This window comes from Anarrhichthys ocellatus, unplaced genomic scaffold (assembly GCF_004355925.1).
Source record: "Anarrhichthys ocellatus isolate YVR2014 unplaced genomic scaffold, GSC_Weel_1.0 scaffold23, whole genome shotgun sequence".
In the NCBI taxonomy this organism is placed as follows: Eukaryota; Metazoa; Chordata; class Actinopteri; order Perciformes; family Anarhichadidae; genus Anarrhichthys; species Anarrhichthys ocellatus.
Genome location: NW_022280053.1, coordinates 6,301,220 through 6,325,703, shown reverse-complemented (window position 1 = coordinate 6,325,703; position 24,484 = coordinate 6,301,220). Strand labels below are relative to the sequence as shown.

Genomic DNA, 24,484 nt, shown 5'->3' with positions numbered 1-24,484 from the left:
TCACGATATTCATGCTGGATCTTGATAAAAGGCAAGTTTCATCTTTTTTTTCTTTTTCTAGATGGATCAAAACATATTCTGTTGATTTCACAATATTACATAACTCATGAATCCTGGGTGATGAGTAGTTTTTAGAAACACAGTTTGGTCTGAAACAAATAAAATGTGATGAGTTTGAAACAGAGCTATTGTTTGTATTCACTCAGATGAGACACAGTAGTGTAACAGGGCGCACAGCGTTGATAATCCATACACTGAGATACAGTGGATACAGGATGTAGATCAGTGGGCTGAGTCACAGCTGCATCACTGCACGAAAGGTTCAAGACAAGTCTGCCACCAGCTGGTACAGGAAGAGGTAGGAGCAGCGTGGCACCACACTAAATGCACACGAGGAGGTAGAACTCTGGGTTTGTCATGCCAAAAGTCTCGGAGCGTTAAAGATGTAACTGTTCTTTCAAACTCATGTTTGGAACCACTGCAAAGTTAAGATCTAAAGGTTTCAAGCTATAGAAAAATAAAAAAAGATACATATACAGCTGACTTAAATGAAGGAACTGTTCTTTGAATTCACAAGTCACACAGATGCACAAATCCACTTTTCTCAGCTCAACTAGATTCACTTTAATTTCCCTGCAGTGCTAAAATAATACGGCCGTGCGATCAGCCACCTCACTGCCCATTTATCGCAAATCAGGAGCCTGACTTGTGTCCAGTCTATTTCAAACATGCCTCTTTCTAATAGTGTTATGCTCATTCAGATATGATGGATCTATTGCAAAATAAAGAGCTCTCTTCCCTCTGCTATACTCTGAGGTTACCATGGAGACAGATATAATTCAGTTCTTGATGTTTCTCATAAAAAAAAGACTGCGTACATATTTTCATCTGCAACCATAGCGACACTTGACATTGTCAGCGCTATTTGTAAAAAGCAAGTCACCATAGCGACACTAACCATCCAGGCTGTGTCATAGATCATGTGTCCTAGCCGAGTATGCCTCCTCATTATGAGTGAAATTTAGGAATCCACTGGTAAACAGATTTTATTTGATCATTTTGAAAACATATTATCGCCTTGATGTTAAACACTGCATTGTAACTCTCAAAGGACTAAAAGAAATTAAGGATTTATAGGATGTTTAATCTTCTCCGTTTGTGTCTTTAAAAAGGTAAAAACTAAATGTTTTAATTAATGTCTAAATATGAATAATATATCTTGGTGAGTGGACACCAACATGCTTGCAGGTCAGCCCCTAAATATTGTTGAGAAATTCAAATCTATTTAATAGGTCATGGCTTATTAAACTAGAATCAAATTATGCCAGTGCCAAAAATAAAACCTTTACAAATGATTATAGTGGGTTGTTATTTAATTGTGTGCCGAAATTAATAGAGTAAAAAACATTATTTCTGACATTATTAGCTTTTTGTCAGGGACAATTAAAAAAAACAAAAAAAACATATAGCAAACCTTTTGGTTTCTTTTTGTAATTCTTCCTCCTATATCGCACACTGACCAGTAATTGGAGTGCGACCCATTTGAAGCTCGCAGACATAGTATAGGTAATTATTTTTCATAGATGCACCCCGTCTTGTGCGTCAACCGTACGTCACACTATAGGCCTAATGGCCAACCGTACAACGGTGTTGGTGTGTCTGTGTGGGGGGGTGGGGGGGGAAGCGCCGCTTCCATCCAATGCATGGCTTCAGAGCAACTACAACACAAGTTTACATCCATATTGTTGTTGTGGCCGCTAAAAACAGGGCATTTGAACCACAGCTGGCCACTTTGTGCAGCCCAATGAGACTGCAGCAGGTGATGTGTTTGGTTTTGTTGCATGATAAAAAAATTGTTTTTTTAAAAATCCCAAAGAAATTCCTATAAATACAATTAGTCAGAAATACATCTCCAGGGTATCATCACAACCATCTCCCGTGTGAACCCGATCCCGGTGATGGCTGGGGGAGATGCGCTCGTCCTCGGCGATAATCGATAGACGCATGCAGGTAGCTTTCCTCCCTACACACGCAGCATCACCACGCATCCTTACTCCACTGTGCGGTCTCTCTTATTTCCCTCCCCATCACCACACGTATGAGAAATCGCTAGTGGGGGCCGTGCCTATTGATCTCTAAACATCTGGAACACCTCATATTTGTTTTACAAGGCAGAGGCGAACAGTCTGTGCCCGAGATAGAGGAACGAGACAGCAGCAGCAGCAGCAGCAGCAGCACCAGGACGGACCACTTGACACCTTGCTTCACGACATCGATATGCAGTAGTGTGATACCAGCTCTGCGGAGACGGGAAGGCCAGTCCATGGCATCTTGATATTAAAACCGTGGGCTCTGCGCATTCCTCACCGACGGCGTAGTCTTTTTTTTCCTGCGGAGTCGAAAGGATTAACTTGGCCAGATAAAAGCGGCGAGGGAGGAAATCTTAACAAGAATTCAATCTGACCAGATTCTGTTTGGGGGATTCGTGGGATATCATTGGACCTGCGATGGACTCCAGCGCGGGGGAATATGGCATGGCTCGTCTTGGATTGTTTTTGGTTTTGATGGGGCTGTGGAGATTTAGCGATGCTTGCCCCGCATCCTGCACTTGCAGCATCTCAAGGATTGTTTGTATTGATTCTGTACCCGGGATCGAGGATTTCCCTGTCATCGCGTTAGATGACATGGAAAACATCACCGAGATGTAAGTGTATGAAAACGATCGTGCAGACAGCGTATGAACTTATTAGGATGCAATGCGTAAATAACTTCGATCGTAGGTCGCAATAATACCCAAGGGCTAGGATTATGATAATAATAAAGGTAATAGTAACACCAACAGCAACATTAATAACAGCAGGCCTGATATCAGTTCCCCCTGTGGATTACAGATCAATAGAGATCTGCCTTCTGCGCTTGATGTCAAACACAAAATTTGTGATTTTTTTCTTCTTCTTATAACCAAGGGTTTGTCAGATCATGTAGCCTAGTATATGTGTGCGCGGGTGTGTGTGTGTATATTTGGCGGAGATGGGGGTCGCGCGTGCCAGTAACGACGATAGTGTGTGTGTATGTGTGTGTGTGTGTGCGTAATGGTGGTGAGTGCGCGTCAGGTTTATTTGGATTAGTCGGTGTTTCCTTTACAAAACAGCTCCAGAGGTAGTGATAGAGTAAATGTTTAGGCCCGACGCAGCCTCTGAGGTGTTCATTCGGCTTTTGGGCGGCGGTGTGATATAACCTCAACATTTAAAAAATAAAATAAAAAAATGACCACATTGTTGCCAGATTACACATGAGATCACATCAGTTGTATACAGCCGGCGATAGGCTGCCCACAGTTATGTAGCCTTATCTGCGTCAGTGTGTAGGCTTGTGTCGGAGTGTACCTGCTACAACCCTGCACAAGTGTACAACTGCATGGCACCCAGTGGAGAATGGAGGGGGGACTGGGTGAGTTTTACTGAGGCAGACAGACTGGAAACATACCCACCATAAATGTAGTTTACATAGTTGAATATTCTTTTCTTCATTTAGCAGCTTGACCAAAGGGCCATCTCTGTTAGTGGGTAAAAGGAGCAGCTTTGGCAAATAAATCACATTTGAAGTGTAATATTACAATAAATTGCATTTTGATGAAGACCATGCTTGTCAGCTGCACCTTCTAAAGATCTAACCATGAATAACATTTTTTTTTGTAATACTTGGGAATAAAAACAAAGCTTCTGAAGCAACAAAGTCAGTTTAGATTGTTGAGGTTAAACTTGTAATGCATTGTAGCATTGTGTTGTTAAAGGTACAATATGAAAACAAAAGTGTTTCTGTATACCAGAAACCTTTAAAACAACCTGCGGTTATTCTCAAATTGATTCACATGTTTTTATAAACACAACTAAATTATTTTCAAATGCTGTGAAAAGTTTGTTTACTTCAGCAATATATTGTGAGGAACATTTGAAATGCTTTTTCATTTATTAATCAATCTCTTCATTTAACTACCTCTAACTAATAGAGTAATATATCTTTTAAATAATATAACTGTAATATTACAACATTTCTGCTTTGCAGAAGTATTTCATTTCCCATTTAAAAATATGATTTAAAGTTTTGATTTGTGTATATAAATAATGAATAAAGCTGTACTGATTATTGACTGTCATTGCCAACTGAGCTATCTATTTATCAGATTATTATTAATACAAAAGCATAATGTCTGTCACTCTATACTGCCAGTGTGCAAACATGCTGTTGTACTGGCATGCGCATACACACACACACACACACACACACACACACACACAACTGATTCTCTCGTACACAGATACAAACATACCAGTTTCAGATCAACTGACCGCTAAACCCTCTCAGTCTGTATTTACCTCCAGACCAACTTTACATAAAATGAACGGTGTGCACATGTGTCATAACACTGTTTCTCCCCTTTTTTTTCACAGATACATTACGAATCAAAACAGACTGTTTGACATCAATGACAACAGTCTGAGGCACTACATAAACCTAAGAAACCTGTAAGTATCATAAGGTACCTCTTTAGTGTTTTACATGGAGCCACCATATATTTAACTCGCCATTTTACCCTTACAACAGAACAGTGATGAAGACAAGACTGACGTCTATATCGTCAGATGCATTTTTCAACAATACAAGACTCCAATACGTGCAAGTAGAATTTTGAAAGACCCTCTGTAGATGCGTCATTGATGTACACACAAGTAGCCAGATTATGATTGCCATTTCTTCCCCTTTTAGAAATCTCAGAGACAATAACCTGTCAACACTGTCATGGAGAACATTTCAGAACTTCAACACAACATACCCGTAAGTGTAGAGAAAAGTGTCAGTACACTTCTTTTTTGCTGCATGTGCAGCCAAAGAGTTTCTCATGTGCTGTGTTTTTTTTTTTTGAGGCTCCTGCTGTCCGGTAACCCTCTGGATTGTGTCTGTGAGAACTTGTGGATCAAACTGAGGCTCCTTGAGGCAACTGACAGTCCAGAGCTGACATGCTTAGACGACAGAGGAGCGCCAAAGGCCTTTGCCACACTCACTCCACCAGACTGTGGTAATGTGAAACCATGTTATAATAAGCAACCCGCCGGGTATCTGGTATTGAACGTTCAGAGAGTTGATCGCTTCATGGAGACAGGAAAGACGGGAATAAATCTGTAAATAAATCAATCAATGCAAAGGTCCGGTCGGATGTCCAATTATGTCGTGTGCTCATCTCTTGCAGTGCTTCCCAAAGTAGAGGTCACCCCGAAAAACGTGACGGTGATGCAGGGGAGTGATGTCAAAGCTGTGTGCAGCGCCTCGGGCTCCCCTCCTCCTGAGATCCTGTGGAACCTTGATTGGCTCTCCACCCACCACAAGGTCAGCCGGTCTACCACACAGCTTCCTGTTTAAACCTTTGGTTCGGGTGCACCACTCTAGGATCCTGGTTATTTTTAAAAGAGTGGACAAGTTGAGGAATCTTTTTTTGTAAATATTACTCATGAGATGAGCTCTCATGAAGCTTCAAATTTACCTCTGTGAACAACATGAGGGCCAGACCTGAGTTAGGCTTAATTATTTATTCATCTAATAGTCAACAAATCCCATGATAAGACTAAAACTGAACACAGGAGCCATCCAGAAAAGCCTGTGTAGCTTCTTCTTCTTCCCATAGAGCTTCATTGTTGTCGACAGCCATAAAACAAAAACCACATCAGGGATGATTGAAATGAAATGAAACCATATGTTTGTACTCAACTGGAACTATTGGTTTCTGGGAAGATTCACATCGTTGCCAGGAACCGATGAACTTAGAGCTGGATGCCATAGCAGAGTAGGAAAGTACAAAAGCATTAAAAGACAGTCACACACATAGTTGGTCTTGCTCTGCGTTCCAATACCCATATTACCATACTATTATGTATGACAGAAAAATATTTAGTACTTCCTAATATATAGTCATGTCCAAAAATACCAGGATGTATTACTGCATCCGGTCGCATTTTGCAGTATGCAAGCTAGCATGCTTTTTTGGCTAGTCTAGCCCACAAACCTGTGCACAGCTGAGGTAGGTAGGAAACAAACAATGATCTGGCAGTGGGTGTGTGTGAGGCAGGGGTTTAAATAGTGAAGGAGGCAGAGTGAGCAGGTGAGAGTCATGAGCTGATGTGACTGGCAGGTGCACTGAATGAACTGATTAGGGACAGGTGAAGGGAGTGAGGAGCTACAGAAAAACACACACGGCAAAGCCTGATTGTGACGTGTCTCGTTGTCATGTCACGTGTCTAAATACCCATTTTCCATTGGATGATTTACCTAGGTGAAGGGGGAGGGGGGGGTTTGCAAGGATAAAAGATGGGTTTTTCTGTGACTTAGCTGACAGCCTCCCTACTGTACACTGAGATACGCTCTCCTATTTGCAAATATTAAAAGACGAACAACGTTGATTCTCTCAAGACTCTGTTCATTGACATAGATTGAAACTTTGGCTCTTCTCCCGATTGATCATAGAAATTTTCCATAACAGTACTAAAAGTAAAAAGAAAAGTTGTACGATATGGAACGCAGTGTTGGTCTTTAGAACCAACTATATATATAATACAGTCACTCTGTTGTGGCAGTTAGCTGAATGGTTACTTCACACTTTTACATATGTACCATAGGACATATAATGCAATCTAATAATGTTTACAGATCGATCCTTCGAATATGGAGAGCAGCATCACCTTGTCAGACCTGTCTCCTGATGATAATGGCAAGGGGATCATATGCAGCGCTGAGAACATGGTCGGTCAGACCGAGGCCACCTTTCACCTCAATATTCTCTGTAAGGACTCCTACCTTTCTGTTATAATTGACTGTTAACTGTAGCATGCATCTTTAGAGATTATATTTATTGTCGGTAAGTTTGTTTTGTCTAATCTCCTCTCATGGTCTTTTAAAACGCTTTCTTCTAAACCTTGTTTTTGCAGTGGAAGCACAAGGCTCCTCAGTTTGTTATCGTTACTGTCTCTTGGCAAATCTTATTGACTCTCCATGTTTCCTGTCCATAACTCTTCCTCCTGTGAAGCTCCTCATGCCTTACCAAACTCCTCTGCTTGTTTAGAGCCGCATTTCTCCTCATTCTCCTCCTCCATGTTTTCCTGATGTCAGCGTTTAGATGTTGTGTCGCTTCTCTTCCCCCCCCCCCCCACCCATACATTTCATCCCCTAACTGCATCTCCTCTCTAAGCCCGTAAATGTTGCTTTTCCTACTGGCTTTTACTCCTGGTGTTGATTTCCTATCATCCCGTTATTACTCTTCCTCTACTGTTGCCTCCGTGTCAGTTGCCCCCACCATCCAGCAGCTGCTGGGGCCGGAGCGGGACCACCACTGGTGCATCCCATTCAGCGTGACGGGGAACCCCAAGCCCGAGCTGCAGTGGTACCACGAGAACCTGGTTCTCCTGGAGCAGGACTACATCCGCACCGTAATCCACCAGTTCACCGAGAGTGAGTACCACGGCTGCCTTCAGCTGGTCAACCCCACGCACATCCAAAACGGCGTTTACAGGCTGGTGGCAAAGAATAAGTTCGGTCTGGATGAGAAGAATGTCTCTGCCCAGTTCATCGACCCGCCTGACATCGACCACACAGGTGTGTTTTCACAGGAAGTATTCAGTAAGAAGTCAGCAGATTTCTGCTTATCAAGTCGACCGCTGACATACTTTTTTTCCTCTCTTTTCAGCAGAAGAACCCTTCTACTACTGTAAGTAATGATTCAGCATTATAAAAACTAACAGCTGTTATACTTATCAGCTGGATAATAACTGTGGACACGGTTCAAATGTACTCTTCTGTTTCTCCTCCCGTGGCCTCTGCCTGCATCTTGCTTCTGCCCAGACACCACTGGTGAGTGTATATAACATGACAGTCAGCATTACAAAGTCATTTGCTTGCTCTTAACAGTTAGTTTTTCTGACCAGCTTTTTGATTTTTTTGTTTTCAGACTCTCCACTCCCTCCGCTGGACGACAGTGTTGCTGTAAGTGATGCTCACAAGTCCTCACCATTTCATTTTACTCTTCAAAAAAAAGTTACCCTTTGTCACCCTTTTGTTTGAATTATATATATATAAATAAAATAATCTTGTAACTCTCAAGAAAAACAGCAAAAGTTTGAGGAGTTTGCGGCCCCTTACCCCATGTTGCGAACCACTGATCCAAAAGGATGCCAGATGTTTTTGTCGACAGTTTATCTTTTTTTTTTGTCTTCCCAGGTGTATGTAGTTGTGGGAATCGCAGGAGTTGCCTTGACTGGCTGCGTTCTGATGGTGATCATTCTGAAATATGGAAGAAACTCCAAGTTTGGTCTTAAAGGTGAACTAATCTTCTTCAGGAACAGTTCAACATTTTGGCATATACACCTACTCGATTCCTTGCCCAGAGTTAGGTGACAAGGTCGTCACCACTCTCACGTGTGTCTGGTTAGCTTAGCTTAGCACAAAGACTAGAAGCAGGGGGGAAAGTTAGCTTGTTTCCAGTCTTGGTGCTAAGCTAGCCGGCTGCTGGATGTAGCTTCAAATTTAGTGTCGACACAGAAGATGATCTTCTCATCTGACTCTTGGCAAGAAAGTGAATAAGCTGATTTCGAAAAATTTGAAACTACTTATTTTTTCTAAAATCACAAGAAAATGAAGTCAACTCTCAGTATTATTTGACCTCAACATTTAACTAGCTGTTTAACAGTAAAGTCGTTCTGAAGGCATGCACTCATGTTGATTTGGGATGACATCTGCCTCTTGTATCTTTATGTCATTATGTACAATTTTTATTTACAAGTCTTTCAATCTCTTCTCTCCCTCCAACCCTCCGCTTACTTCCCCTTCTCCTCCTCCTCTTCGATGACCACAATTCCTTTCCCTCTCTCCACATGCCGTCTTACTCTTTACTCATCTCCTGCCTCTCTATCCTCTCCACCTCCTCCTCCTCTGTGGCTCCCTAGGCTCCTCCTCAGTCATCAGTAATGACGATGACTCTGCCAGCCCTCTTCATCACGTCTCCAATGGCAACAACACCCCGTCGTCCTCGGAGATGGGACCAGACGCAGTGATCATTGGGATGACAAAGATTCCTGTCATTGAGAACCCACAGTACTTCCGTAACTCCGGCAGCATGCTGAAATCTGACACGTGTGAGTTACCGCTTCGCTCGACAAATGGCCAGTAACCCGGACCTTTTCAGATAAATCCACGCAGGGGTCACAGCCGGACGCCATATTTGTTGTCAGCATTGTGATAGTGACTCCTCGACAGTTAGATGATGTTCAGAAACACAAGCTTGTTTACGGGAAGGCTCAACTCAGCAGAATGAACCTGAATGTTTTTCTTTCTGCAGGTGGTTTATTATAGTTTAAGAAATGTTTATTTCTGGATCGATTTGTCGAATCAACAATTTTGATAATTATTCATTAATCGAGCAAAAATGTCAAACATTTGCTTGTTCCAGCCTTTCAAATCTGTAGAATTGCTTCTTTTGTCAGTTTTGTTTTAATTAAATGCTTATGTCTTTCAGTTCTGGAGATTATGACAGTTAATCTTGCTGTTCTATCATGTTCTATAGATTTATTTATTGCAAAATCAAACAAATCAATGTTGAAAATATTCTTTAGTTGCAGACCTAATCTATTTTGACCCGCAACTGACTAAAACTCACAAAACTCCCCATGCTATTTGTTGTATTCTGCATTAAAGTTGTCCAGCACATCAAGAGACACAACATTGTACTGAAGCGGGAGCTGGGAGAGGGAGCCTTTGGGAAGGTGTTTCTCGCCGAGTGCTACAACCTGACACCAGACCAGGAGAAGCTCCATGTGGCAGTCAAGGTACAGATTAGGAAGCCGTTCGCTCAAATAATCAATTCGTTGTCATTCAGTTCGTGAATTCTCTTGACTCAATGTACATTCTTATAGACAATGCTCCTCACCTCATCTTTGTGTTTTTGCCTTTCGACAGACTCTGAAAGAGGCCAACGAGAGCGGCCGAGCGGACTTCTACAGAGAGGCCGAGCTCCTCACCAACCTGCAACATGAACACATCGTCACTTTCTACGGCGTGTGTGTAGAGAGCGACCCGCTCATCATGGTGTTTGAATATATGAAACATGGGGACCTGAACAAGTTCCTCAGGTGGGATCATTTTGACTTCTAACAATACTGACATGTGTTCAAGGAATAGATCCACATTTTGGGATGTTTCCTTATTCGTTTTCTTGCCATGAGTTAGATGAGAAGATCGATACCACTCTCATGTCTGTACGCTCAAGAAAAGGTTACAGGCAGCTGCCAATTAGCTTAGCTTAGCATAGAGACTGGAAACAGCTAGCATGGCTCTGTACAAAGATTAAGAAAAAAATGTCTACAAGCACCTATAAAGCCCATTATATCTAAGTTCACCTCGTACAAAGAACAGAATGTAATGACAAGTTGTGTTTTTTTAAAGGGATTATATGCTGCACTGTTTCTTGGCTGGGAGCAGTGACTTCCAGGCAACCAGCGGAGACTCCAGGAAGTCACAGCTCTTGGCCAAGAAATAGTCCAGCACATAATCCACCATAAAACCATAACTTCTCGTCTTTATTACATTGTTTTTTGTATGAAAACAAGAGTGAATGTGTTAGCTTTTGTTAACCTTTGGACAGAGCCAGGATTGCTGTTTCCCGTCTCTATGCTAAGCTAAGCTAACGGTCTCTTGGCACCAGCTACATATTTAGCCAACAGGCCGGATTGACATTGATCTACTCACCTAACTCTCTTCAAGAAAGCAAATGATTATACATCCCAAAATATTCACTGTCCACTGTGCATTAAAACGTATGGCTTGGTGATATTATGATGTGTTCTGCGAGTTGATAGAAATGTGTCCACTGGTAAATAAGAAGACCTGCTTTATGGCAAGGCTGGGTGGATTCACAGAATTTTTGCATTATTCAGATTATTTAATTCATTGGATTAAAAACTAAAATTTATGTTGTCATTTAGGGTACATCTGAAATGACAGGGAATTAATCTGCAACCATTTTGATTATTGATTGATCTTTAAGACTTTGTTTTGGCAAAATAGACAGAATTTGTGAATATTTGGTGTTACGTTTTTCTAAAGTATTCAGTCGATTGAAGATCTGATTAAGTGTTTCTGGGTGCAGGTCCCACGGTCCTGATGCAGTACTAATGTCAGACGGTCAACACAGCATCCAGGCGGAGCTCACCCAGTCCCAGATGCTGCACATTGCCCAACAGATTGCGGCTGGCATGGTCTACCTGGCCTCCCAGCACTTTGTCCACAGAGACTTGGCAACAAGGAACTGCCTGGTGGGAGAAAACCTGCTGGTCAAGATAGGCGACTTTGGCATGTCCAGAGATGTTTACAGCACAGACTACTACAGAGTGAGTCCAGAGTATTTTTGATAATTTCCCCTTTTCTCACCTCGTCTTGCCCCTCTTGTATCTTACTCACACACAACCTCCGATTTATACACAGAAATATGGAAATGTAGCCACATACGCACAGTCTCAAATATGCAATTAGAATTTAATTCCAGTTTTGGCCTGAAATAACTGTGTAGCTGCAGAAATGTCAATTTTAACCAGAGGTATTTTATCTATTTTTAATACCATTTAAATGCAAATTCTATAATCTGCATAAAATTACTGTTTCCATGGTAATAAGGGCCCAACAGTGCAAAAATGCTTCGCCAGTTTTTTTTCTCCCCTGGGCAAGGAGTTAATACGTCCCTTCACTCTACGTGAATATCATCATATTATTAAACCATAGAGGAGTTATGGTACAGTATATGGTCCGACGAGAAGATTACACTAATATTACAGGCCAATAAAAAAAATATATATATACACACACACACACACACACACACACACACACACACACACACAATTTGTCATGTTGAGGAACAGATGGATGCATTTTATTCCCTCATCCTTTCTGTATCAAATCCTAGCTTGAATCCCACAGTGCCCTCTGCTGCCCAAAGTGGAGTCAGACAACACAAAAAAAACATCTCAGACATGCATTTCCCCGCATCAGATACGATCACCATAAAGAGGGCCTGTCACCAACTCCTGATGTCAAACAACGTTATCAAATAGAGACACAGCTAACAATATGAGGCTGCTATCATTTCATGAATAAAAGGGAATCATGTGACACAACAAAACAGTGATACAACGATGTAAAACTCAGGTTTAGAGGACGACATAAATAATGTGGGGTGAATAAAACTAGAAATATATTTCATCCGTGCACCATTGTTGAGCTGCCGGTTACACAGAGTATCACATGATGGGGTGATGGTGCATGCGAGTTTACGGTGTATGTAGGTGATGAACGTGAAAGGATGGTGATTAGATAAGAGAGGAGACAGTGAGAGGAGGAAATGCATTTAGTAGACAGGAAATATCTGATGGAAGAAGACAAGAAGACGCTGGTTGGATAAAAGGTTTTGATGTAATAACAGGCGTGTTACAGGAATGCCAGAGTGACTCAATTTAATTTGTCAAAAAATAAAAAAATAAAAAAACACACTCAGGAGCCAGTTCATTAGGTACACACCTACCTAAAACTCATGCATTCCATGAAGGTTATAATGTTTAGGTTTTGTTGAAACGGTGTTAGAGAAATGTTAAACTGTATGATCATTTTGGGGGATGCAGTCCTCTTGAACTGTGTGTGTGTGTTATAAGGATTAAAACTAACAACATGCAACAGACACGCTATCATAAAGTCACGCCTAGGTTCTCAGATACTGTGATTTGCTTCTCACATCACTGAATCCACCATTAACTATTCACCTGAACAGTTTTAGGATGTTTTAATGTTGTTGTAATCCTTCGCCACCAAAACAAAGTTTCTGTGTCATCATGTTTGGTTCAGGAGACACGATGCGAAATACATCATTTGGTTGTGGCAGAAAGTGAAATGGCCGCCACAAGGCATTTTTTGTGATGGCTCCATTTCTGAAAATGTTCAGGGCGCTAAACTGTACAAGTTTCATGTTTTTATGGGGAAGTAAACATTATTTTTACATATCGCTTGACTATAACCCATTGCTACTGGAGCCTCATCAGCTATATAGTGGGAAAATATAAAATAATGGATAAACCTGGTGGATGATTATGTTCTTTGGAAAGCTCTTTTGAGTTTTTGTATAATTTAGGTTTTCTGCCACTTAGAAAGCTATTTACAACCGCCTCAATAACAGAGTCAGACAAAAAGGGAGTCACTCAAGATAATCTGACAGGGAACAAGTGGGAATGTGCTGGTATAGATACATCGGCATGGGCTGCTGAGGAAAGCGGGAACAGGTGTGTAGGTGGGAGGGGACGTCAGGTGAGAGCATCTGGTGGATGACTTGAGGATGGCAGGTCTCTGGAGTTGGAGGAGAATGCATCCAAAACAAACAAAGAAAGGCATGAGAACGTATCCTCTGGGCACCATGAATGTCTGTACCATGTCTGTCGGTAGCTTTTGAGATATTTCAGTCTGGATCAAAGCGGTGGAACTACCAACCGACACTCTCATCCACAGTGCCGGTCCACAAGCTTGGCTAGAAATATCCCATTAAAGTCCAAGCAGCCGCTTTAAACTCTTCAGCGGGGCTTGTGGTGTTGGTTTCTAATGGAGACTGATTTCTCTCTCTCTCTCTCTCTCTCTCTCTCTGCAGGTGGGCGGTCATACGATGCTGCCGATCCGCTGGATGCCTCCAGAGAGCATCATGTACCGGCGGTTCACCACAGAGAGTGACGTGTGGAGCCTCGGCGTGGTGTTGTGGGAGATCTTCACCTACGGCAAGCAGCCCTGGTACCAGCTGTCCAACAATGAGGTCAGAGTCACACGAGGTCTGCAGATACTGCAGTCAGACAATGAGCACAGAGCTCAGAGACTTTAAATTACACCTATTCATGACCTACCTAGACGTGAGCGTTATCCAGGAGGTGAAGATGCAACTAACACCGCGTTCATATCATCAAGAAGGTTTATTTAATTATACAACGATGGTCTTTGGCTGATGTGAGGCGTCCATATTTGTTTTGTTTTCCGGCACTTCTAATTATTAAGGCACAACTCACACGTATTAGAGCTCTCAGAGTTGTAATCATAACTTGGACATTGACGTGAACACTATGTACAAGTTAGAAACTCATAATTATGATGACTTCGATGTGACATGAACGCAGTATAATTGTGGAAAATGTTGTATCCTCTCTCGACGTAATTGAAGTGCAATGCTAAACTTAAATTCCCATTTTCTTAATTTGTGTTTTTTTTTCCTTAATTTTATCTCAGTGTTCTTCTTTAAATAAACAAAAAATATTTTCATGTATCCTTTTTTTTGGGAGGGGCATTTATGAGATAGTGACAGTGGAGAGAAATGGTAGAGGAGAGAGATGGAGAATACAATGCAACAAAATGTCCCAGGCCGGACATGAACCATGGACTTGGTGACTAATCTCACCTAAAGTGACGCACGCTACGTTGGCTCAAAAGCAACCATCTGAATTAATACAAAACAAACGAAAGAGAGATAGGTTGAGAATTATCTAACAATCACGAAAACTTCACTATCATCTTTAAATCATTGTTGCTTTTAGATAATATCGCTTAACCCTTCCAATGTTTCATTTCATTGGCAACATCTGAGGAGAACTTGCTGCATTGATTTCATTTGAACACCCGTATTGTCACCCTGTAACCCCCCGCAGGTGATCGAGTGCATCACCCAGGGCCGCGTGCTGCAGCGGCCCCGTTCCTGTCCTAAAGAGGTGTACGACCTGATGCTGGGCTGCTGGCAGAGGGAGCCCTACATGAGGCTGAACATCAAGGAGATCCACAGCATGCTCCAGAGCCTGGCCAAGGCCTCGCCTGTGTACCTGGACATACTGGGCTGAAGCCCCTGGTGTTCTTGTATGTACTTTTCGTGTGTGTGTGTGTGTGTGTGTGTGTGTGAGTGAGCGGGGGCTTTGTGCGTGGTTGTGTGTCTGTTCGCACATAATGGTGACGGAGAGGAGAGAAGAGAGTGAAGGTTGTGCGACTGTGTGAGCGAGTTTGTGTATAGTACCTGGCTGTAAATGTCCCTGTAAATGCTATTGTCCGTGTCCTCATTACATCGAGAAAAGCCTTAAATTTTGAGTGATTTTATTTTATTTTTTGGGGGTTTCTTTATTCATTTGCAGACGTCACCGAGGCATGTTTTCGTCAATGGAAAGCCAAAACGCATACATATGTGAAAGGCATACAAATAAATGAAACCCGACAATCAGAAATACTGATCACTGGGTTACTCGGTCTACATTCATCGCATCAGATCGTCTCCTGTATTCCATTTTGCTGGGAATGAAAGGGAAAATACTTTGTCTCCATAATGGACAGAGTATGGACACAACTTTGCAGATAGAGCTTTCTCTTTCTTTCGACACACGGAGCAACATATTCTGCAGAAAATACTCATCAAGCTACAGCTGAAGCTTTTTCTTTTATATTTCACAGACTATTTTAATATTTGTAGAATTTATAAATGTTGACTCTGTTTTCACGCCACGCTGTTGATTTCCATTTGTGCTTTTTCAGTCATCTTCAGAAACTTTTTCTTTTGTTAAAATTATTTTAAACATACGTGTATATCATTATACACAGACGTTTAATCATAAAACCCATATAGATTCTCATAGATGCCTGTGTCTGTTATAGATAACCGACTTGAGTGATTTCCTCATCAACTTTGAGGCTGTAAAACACAAAGGGCATACAGCATTTTGCACCATTATTTTAAATAACGCCATCACCATTTGTCCTATTTTATGTAAATATCTACACACTAGGTCATCTATATTTACAAAGTGGTGTTTGAAACGTTGTTGGAGTGCTCTGCTACATTTCACAACCTTTTCATTTGATGTATCTAAAGCACAGAGAATGAGGACTCGGCGGTGTTGAGCTCAAAAACAAACAAAAAAAAGAAGATGAGCACAGTTTTGTTTTACTTTTTCATTCACCAGCGATGCCATTTAGCAAATCTCTGTTGTTCGGTGGCCCATATCTGTAAGTGATGTGGTTTTGTATGCATTATCAGAAGCAGGTTCTTTTTCTCAAATGTTGTGGCTGTTGATGAGATTGTGTCTATGCTTTGATAAGAGAAGAATAGATTCATTCTTTGAGTGATTTGAGGGATTGACGGGGCATTCGGATGCAGTTTACTGTGCACTGATTCATTTGTTTTCAGCACTTTGGTTTCTGTACGTATTGAAGTTGCTACTTGTTTATTTGTCATTTCTTTGCATTACAAGAGTGTGTTCTGAAGATGTAATCTTTAGTTCTAAACAGTAGGCTAAGAGGCCGCAACAAAAGGGTTAATTCAGAGTCTGATTGCCCTCAAAGAGCCCCAGGGGTGTTTTCATCTCTCTGAGCGGCCCCAGTCAGCCGGGTGGTGACTGATCCAGCTGCTCACTTCGGGCATCGCTGAAGCACATTTGTATCGGCTGCTTGAAAAAAATGATTTTAAAATACATGTAGTTCCGTTTTCCCAAATTATCTTCAACTGGTCTGTTTGCAGATTTTAAAAAAGAAAAAGAGGCTAAAATATTAAAGCAAGTGCGGTGGTCCAAGTGTACATACTGTATTAACCTTTGCAAAAACAGCAGAGATTACTCCTTCATAATAACCGTCATGTATTTCCATATGGAGGCATAAAGCAGTGCGGCTCTCAGCTGAGACAATAAGTTATGTTAAGTGCACTTTGTAGCGTTACTTAACCCCCCCCCCCTAATGCACAACCTGAGCGGCTGACCACTCTCCGCCTTGACCTCGACTGCACTTAATTACAAAAAAAAACAAAAAACATTTCACCCTTACTGTGGCGGCCATGACCGAGGCAAGTCCCAACTCTGACACATCGTGGTTGATGAAAAGGATTCAGCGTCCCTCTATGTTTTTATTACAGCGTTTGTCCGTTCTGTATCATAGTCACGTGTCTGCTGTACATAAATTGCTGTCCATTCTGTACAGTTCTGATATTTGTCTATATCAATAGTAGGCTATGTTTAATAGTATAATCTGTTTTAAGCAGGTATCATGTCAAAACCGTGTGACATCTGTTGACGACAACGTGTTATGGGCCACTGGCAATACATACTATATGTAAATACGATTTTATTTGTGCTATACATTGTATACTTTCTTTGTGCTCGTTCATAATACCAGTGAGAATACAATCCTTTTTTGGCAACTTTTTTGATCTGCAGAGGACTTTATTTGAACAATGTGTTTTTCTCTGAAGAAAAAAAAAAGAAAATCTCTTTTTCCTCTCCACTGTGATGGGGAGCTTGCACAGAGGCCGTCTGCCTGTAGGAGGACCATAGACTCTGGATCTGACTAAACATCGGGATCTCTCCTACGCTCGACAGGCGTCCCAGCAGACGTGTGGCCGATGGCGAGGAGGTCAACCCCACCACTCAACCTCTGACTGACTGTAGCCTATTTTGATCCTCTTTCAGATGAATAACTGTGACTTTGCATCATGAATAGTATATTATTTTGAATGTAATCTAGAAGGGTCGGGACCTTTTTTGAATGTAATCTATATTGAGGTAAAAGGGAGGGAGGGAGGGAGGGGGGGGCGTTGCAGATTTTTTTGTAAATATACGGTAAATGAAAAAAAAGATTACAGTTTTCATTCCTGTGCAGATAACAGATTTTACTTACTGTGTGAATACAAAGAGAGAGAGAGAGAGAGAGAGAGTGTGTTTGTGTGTGTGACTCATGTCTCAGAGATGGTGTGTGTGTGTGTTTGCACATACATCTTGTATGCAAGTGTGTGTGTGTGTGTGAGTGTGTGTGTGTGTGCTCTCCTGGCAGATTTAATCCTGCTTTAATCAGCCAGTTCTATCAATCAATTCAATGCTTTGTGCATCATGTGAGTAGCTTATCCACAATTAATGGAAATGTTCCTTGTGATACTGTGCATTTAATAAAGGTGGTATGTCTTACAATACGCTTTGCGTCCTCACAATTCATCGGGTCTATTCCAAGTTTGGAAGTAAAAATGTGGACGTCTTAGAGGAATAGTTTGGCATCGTAGTAATTCCGCTTATTCACTTTCCTGTTGTTAAATAAGAAGATTGAAACAACTCCCTCATCTGCACAATAAATATGAAGCCGCCTAGCTTAGTTTATGGGAAGTTTTGAATACACAAATATTAGTACTTTACTTTGGTACTTTTATCCTACTTTATACTTCTACTCCACAACATACTGAACATCGGACAGCTAAAGCTAATAAACTGCTTTGGGCTTGCAGCCTCTTACATTCAAAACGATGTATAGTTGGGGCTCCTTGTCATGTTACAGAGGTCTCTCTGGCATCTAAACTTCTCAAATTGTTTCATTTCAACAACTGTTTGAGGCCCAAAGAATAGAAATAGGCAAATATTAGAGGAAATATGTGATTTATCTTGTCAATTGTGACTCTTTAGGGATCAATGTGAAGATTCAATCCATTATCTTTCTGTATTTTCAACTAACGTTTTGTTATTGGACTTGTTACGCAGTGTTGCATTTTGCAGGATGTGTCTGGACATCCAACCAGAGGCCTTTATTGTGTAAAACAATCCCAGCATTCAAAATTCCAGATGGCTGTCTTACAGTGTTTGACCGATGGCTTGTCCTCTCCGGCTAATCTGAACACAACACATTGGCAGATTGGCCGCTAAGGTGTGACTGACTGTTTGGGGGCCACTTTAAGAGCCAACATGTGTTGTGAAAGGCATCTCATGGGCACCATTTGTTTCTAACAATAACTACTGAGGAGTGACAAGGACAGCTAGGACAAGTATTTCCGTGGTGTTATATTGTCACAGTTAACACACACTAAGACAAGTTGAAAGAAAGTGAAGCTACGTGGTGTGTAACCTACCTCGGTGTCGTGTTAGTGGTAAGGATCTCCACACTCTGGTGGGACGTCTTTCACATACCGACGCTCAGAGGGAAGCTTCAGAGTATCTGCTGCAGGAAGAATAAATATAATATATATTTGTCTCTCATTCATTCACACCACTCAGTGGAGTATGTATATGTTGTTATTGATTTCTTAGTGTCTGCTTTCATACTATACTACATGTTATATGTAGACAAAGTTTACAGTAACACTTTAGTTTAAACCCCCCACTTATTTAGCATTTATAATCAGTAGTTACACACTTAATAAATGGTTTATAACACAATATAATATAGCTGTAAAGAGAGATCATTTGAAGTGTTTAATGTGCAACATTTGTCAACAATTATAAATTCTCTTATTAAAGTATATTTGAGCCTCCACTTATGAATTCCCACAGGAGTTAGTACATAAATAAACATTGGCTTACAATTACATTATAGTGTGTTGTATCTCAATATTAACTGTTTATATACTTATACATGCTAAATAGGAGGGTTAAAGTAACATGTTAAGAGTTGTAAATATTCCCATCCTCACTTTTCAAGCATACGTAAAGATTTTAAGTTTTATGTACCAACAGATCATGAAACCGTGCCGGCTAAACACAAACATCCGAGGAATCACAACAACACAAGGTGCGATAGTGTGATGGTCTCTTGGTTTCATCAAAAGCTGTGCGCAGTGTATATTTATTGTATTCTAAATTTACATTTTTAAAAAAACCATCTGCCCAAGTCTCGGAACCATTATGAAAATGAACGCACAAATTCCATATACATCTCAAAGTACTTCACAGAGGGTAAAAGTATCGGCATGAAGGTGGCATGACTCAGATCAAGGCTCAAAAGAATAAGAAAAAAACAAACGTGAATAAATAGAAAGTGCTAAGCCTAGCAGAAGAAAATAAGAGATTCACACAGGCCATGTAAAGGTCTGACCCCGGGCCTGAACAGAAGCAGAGTGAACTCCACAAACTAGTGTGAAGGAGCAATGGGTACTCTTCAGTTGGGCGTCTGTACTTATCTATAAATCATAAAGTATACTGTGCCTAAACAGCTTATCACTAAACATAAATATCTCAGAAAAAAACTAAACCAGAGACGAGCTCCCTTTTCTTCTTCTGCTCCTCTGAACCGGATGCTCTGCAGCCGTTGACATGTTCAGACAGTCGCCTCAGAGAAAAGGTCTTTCAGGAGCTGAAGCCAATTGATTTCCCTTCGTTATAAAGACTCATTTAAAGAAACAGGATACGTGGTTACGGGTTCAATTTCAGTTTTGTAAACTACTAAAATTCCAAATACTTAAGCATGTTTGAAATATCCATTTAAAAACAGTTGAGAAGCTTTGGGATATATATATATATAGTTTTTTAAAGTTTTAATGACGGGGGTCATTAAAAGTCATGCACGCTGCAAATAACTGCATGCAGTAGTTATGGTAACCCATCCAAGCACTTTTTATTTATTAATAGTCATAAACACACACACACAGCAGCTTCATCAGAGCTTCATCTTCGACCTCTGGACGTTTGAATGTGGAGGATTTATACGGAGAGACGTTTGCATGTCACAGGAAGCAAAAGGTCTGCACAGCCGCCTGTAACATTTACCTGATAAAGAAAAGAAATGTGGATTGATTATCAACTTCATATATATTTTATATATATATATATATATATATATATAGATATTTATAGATTTCTCTTCTCTCGCTCGCTCACTCAGTTGCTATTGCGCACTCGCACATTTATCCCACTTGCTCTCATTTATTTTTTGTTTACAATGTAACAAAAATGGTGACAGGCCTTAAAATTACAATCACCGAAAAAACAAACTAAGAAAACAGAGGGGGGAGGGGGAGGGGAGGACTGCCGCCGTTGTCTGCCCATCACTGACAGTTGCAGCAGAGAGGACACAGTCTGCGTGATGCTCGGACATCAAAGAGGCGGCGGCGGAGGCTCCTTCACCATAAAGCTGTGCTCTCTAAGCTGGAGGTTCTCCAGCGCCACGTCTAAAGGCATGATATCCACGCAGCCCATGGCCCCGAAGTCGGCGAAGTCTCGGCGCTCGTCCTCGTCGGAGGAGGAGCTCTCTTCGTGCATCAGCGTGGACAGAAGCAGCTCCTGGACGAACAGGCTGCGGTCGGCGCGCTCTCCTTCTAGAAACTGCCGCTCCGCTTCGGACATCTTAGGGTCATTCAACCTGGAGGAGATGGTGAAGATCAGATTCTAATACGTTCATGATAGACAAACATAACTGTAGAAAGATGGACAGATTTTTCACAAATGACCACTGTTGATAACGGGCCTTACTCACCGTGCTAATAGGAACTGGGAGCTGTGGGATGAGGACGAGGGATTGTTTTCACCCGCGGCGGCAGTGTTGGCAGTCGCCGTGTTGGGCGGAGGGATGGCATTGCCTTGGTTGTTGCCGCGCCGTGTCGCGTGGCGGCCCGTCTCCACCTGCTGCCGTGCGGCCTGAGCCTGCTGCCGCTCCAGCTGCAGTTGCATCTGGAGCTGCTGGAGCTGCGAGGCTGAAGGCCCCGATGAGTTTATTTGCCCCCCCGCCGCACGCCGCACACCTGACAGCTGAGACAACAACTCTGCAGGAGACGCAACAAAAAAACAGTCGTCAGCCGTTTCTCAATAAGTCGGGATTTCAGAAGGCAACGCTGTAGACACCCGTAGGAGGATATGAGGGACAGAGGAAAGTAACCAATAGGTTGATATCTTTCCTGGATTTTATTTTCTAAAGATGAGAGAACTTAATGAGTAGACTACTTAAAAAAAATATTCCACTAACACTAAATTTAAACATGATTACACAATCACTGTTTTAGTCTGTGTACAATCTCAACACAGACTTTATAAAACTGTCTTGACCCAGTTATTTTGGGGTAAAGACAAATAACTTGTATAATGGTTTGTATGGCGCATTAGAGAGGACAGAACAACAACTACTCTATGAAATATAGATCGACTTATTGAAACTCTACTCCATGGAAAAGGCAGTTTAAGCTACAATCTACCATTTGAGCTCTGCTGACATACACACTTGGCTGTCACAAAACTACGGTGGCCCCTAAGGACAAAACACGCACAAAGACTAAAGACATTAAGGAGATCCAAAAATGCTCCAAACTACAAAACGCATACAAAAGTGTAAACATTTGAAACATTAGCAGACATGCAGGGGTTTTGATGGTACTAGTGAAGGATCCAATGCATCCTATTTGTGAGAGAAGACCATTACTTTGTATTTGTATTATTTATTATAGCGTTACACTCCCGATGCTCACCTGCGATTGGGTCCATTGCCTCTCTGTTGCTGGGGGTGTAAGTGGAGCTCTGCGATGAGGAGGAGGAGAGCCCCCCCGTGGAGCCGCTAGTAAAGTGCATATTAGTCCGCCGTGCTCTGGGCCCGCCCAGTCCTCGTCCAGGGTGGAACATCCTGCGTACATGTCGAACGCTGCTGGACTCATCGTAAACGGACCGTTAAGGCTAAATGCTGTTACACGACACAAAATATGGCATCGACATTTCTTTAAACAATACATACGAACAAATCTTTATGCAGACAATAGTGCTGGGAGACACAGAAAGGATATTAAATCTCTTGGCGCTCTGTGTTCAAGTGTGAGGTGAGCTGTAAAGTCGTCGGTGACGTGGTTGGGATCCCCTCCTGGCAAGGCAGCACATATTGGACAGATCTGAAACAAGAGTGAGAAGGTTCTGCTTGAGATGAACGTTCTCTCTCTGAACTAAATGTAATTGTGTTGAAAACCTCAAAGGAACAATATGGAAGTACTAAACAATGTTGTCACCTTTACAGTGTTGTTAGCGTGCAGCATCGTAACTTTTTGCAAATATTGCTCAAACTTACTTAAAAGTTCTCTACTACAGGGATGTTTACATCATATCGTCAGCTAAAAGGAAGACGAGACTCAGCACTGTGCTCCTACAACACTGTCCGACTCAAAACTGGTGCCCACATTACCCACAATGCCACTTGACCACCGACAGTTCTCTCAGCGGTTGGGATGCGTTAAGCAAGCAGCCGCTAATGTAGCCTCAAGCCTCCAGAGGTCTAGTACGCTCACTTCTTTCTAACTCCACATCATTTGTTTTAGTTTTCAGACTTGTAGTCTTGAACCTCAAATGACATCAACTCAAGTGACATCACTTGAGGCAATTTATCAACTTTTCACAGCTCTATCTGGAGGCACAAAATGCTTTAAACTACAAGACTTTGAACAGACTTTAATGTGTAAAATCTGTGGAAATCCCTTTTAAGACTAAACGGGAAGTCCTGAGTAAATGCTTTAAGTACCAATATGAGCAGATAGTTCCTGGGACAATGAGGACATGTTTATCAGTTGAGCAGTTTTGACAGAAGAAGAGGTACATCATCTCGTCTCTTTCGTGTAGGTAGTAGTATCAACAAACTTCGGTTCAAAATGATGATAACCTCTGGACATTATGTTGATATAAACCCAGCAAGACTAGAATCAATGAACCAGTGCTTCAAACTACAATTACGATAGTTGGTTAGACACCATCTTTTAACCAAAAACAAACAAACATTCCTTAGTTCCAGTTTCATCGATGAATCCATTGTTATAAATGACGGTGAACTGAATACTTTTGGGCCGTTGGACAAATAAACAACCAATCTGCTGTGGGTTGTGAAGTAGAACAGTTTTCATTGTTTTCTTACAATTTATAGACAAAACAATTAATTGAGGAAACAATGGGTAGATTGATCAATGATAATACTTATTTGCTGAATCAAAGACACTGGAAAAAAAACTGCCATAAAACGTTATTCATACAGAAGACTTCCCCACGAGTCCATAAAGGGAATTACTACACACATCACGTTCTCCTGTTTGTATCAGAGCACTTACTGTACACACTAGTCTCTATTGAGCATCACATCCTTAATGTAAAACCCCAGCAAATGACACCCTGTGCATTAACTGCAATACACAAACACAGTAACAGGTTACAGAAACATTTATTGGTTGTTTGTCTTTTGATTCCTCTATGAAAACAAGGACAGCATTGTTCTATATGTTCCCTGTCAATGAATGAATATATCCTACTGAGCCAAAGAGCTCCATTGTTGCCTAAAAACTATTTAAAATACATCAATGACCCACATTGTTTCACTGGGCGACATGTTTCTTCATTATGATGAACACGGCCACTGTACTTTAGTCACTCACTCACTCACTCACTCACTCACTCACACACTAAGAGAAGTATAGAATAACGGCAGCCATTTTTAACAAAGCCCCTCACTTTTACACGAAGTCACACTCTCTGTGCAGCGTAGCAACTTGGTTTCCATGGCACAGGTAACCGGAGCACAAACTAAACCTGTGGACTACAAGGTCCCCCCCCCCCCCACCAAAGGTAGTGGAGGTGCCGATGCCCCCCGCCCCGGGGCCCCCCCCCCCCCCAGGCCAGCCACCCAGGTGTCAACTGTCTGACCC

The 24,484-nt window shown here is 41.6% G+C and overlaps 2 protein-coding genes across 3 annotated transcripts in view; one reads left to right on the top strand and one right to left on the bottom strand.

The window, feature by feature from the left end:
• Positions 1 to 1,827: 1,827 nt before the first annotated feature.
• ntrk2b (neurotrophic tyrosine kinase, receptor, type 2b) lies at positions 1,828 to 18,043 on the top strand. 2 transcript variants are annotated; one of them, XM_031860094.1, is made up of 18 exons: positions 1,828 to 2,704; positions 4,452 to 4,526; positions 4,606 to 4,677; positions 4,768 to 4,836; positions 4,926 to 5,077; positions 5,249 to 5,385; positions 6,700 to 6,832; positions 7,333 to 7,641; positions 7,736 to 7,753; positions 7,888 to 7,896; positions 7,994 to 8,028; positions 8,263 to 8,362; positions 8,988 to 9,176; positions 9,736 to 9,866; positions 9,997 to 10,169; positions 11,186 to 11,426; positions 13,721 to 13,879; positions 14,760 to 18,043. In XM_031860094.1, the coding sequence occupies exons 1-18, from the start codon at positions 2,508 to 2,510 to the stop codon at positions 14,943 to 14,945; spliced, it is 2,385 nt and encodes a 794-aa protein (XP_031715954.1). In that variant the 5' UTR covers positions 1,828 to 2,507; the 3' UTR covers positions 14,946 to 18,043. The 2 variants fall into 2 exon arrangements, with proteins under 2 accessions (XP_031715954.1, XP_031715953.1); XM_031860093.1 differs by having other exon boundaries at positions 1,832 to 2,704; positions 7,733 to 7,753.
• Positions 18,044 to 18,357: 314 nt separating this feature from the next.
• kcmf1 (potassium channel modulatory factor 1) overlaps positions 18,358 to 24,484 on the bottom strand; it is an 8,847-nt gene continuing 2,720 nt past the window's right edge. The window contains exons 4-7 of the mRNA XM_031860095.1: positions 22,595 to 22,696; positions 22,286 to 22,469; positions 21,304 to 21,589; positions 18,358 to 21,189 (exon numbers count right to left, since the gene is read on the bottom strand). Of these exons, the coding sequence (XP_031715955.1) occupies positions 20,925 to 21,189; positions 21,304 to 21,589; positions 22,286 to 22,469; positions 22,595 to 22,696 (837 nt within the window). The 3' untranslated portion in view covers positions 18,358 to 20,924. The remainder of the gene's footprint in view (positions 21,190 to 21,303; positions 21,590 to 22,285; positions 22,470 to 22,594; positions 22,697 to 24,484) is intronic.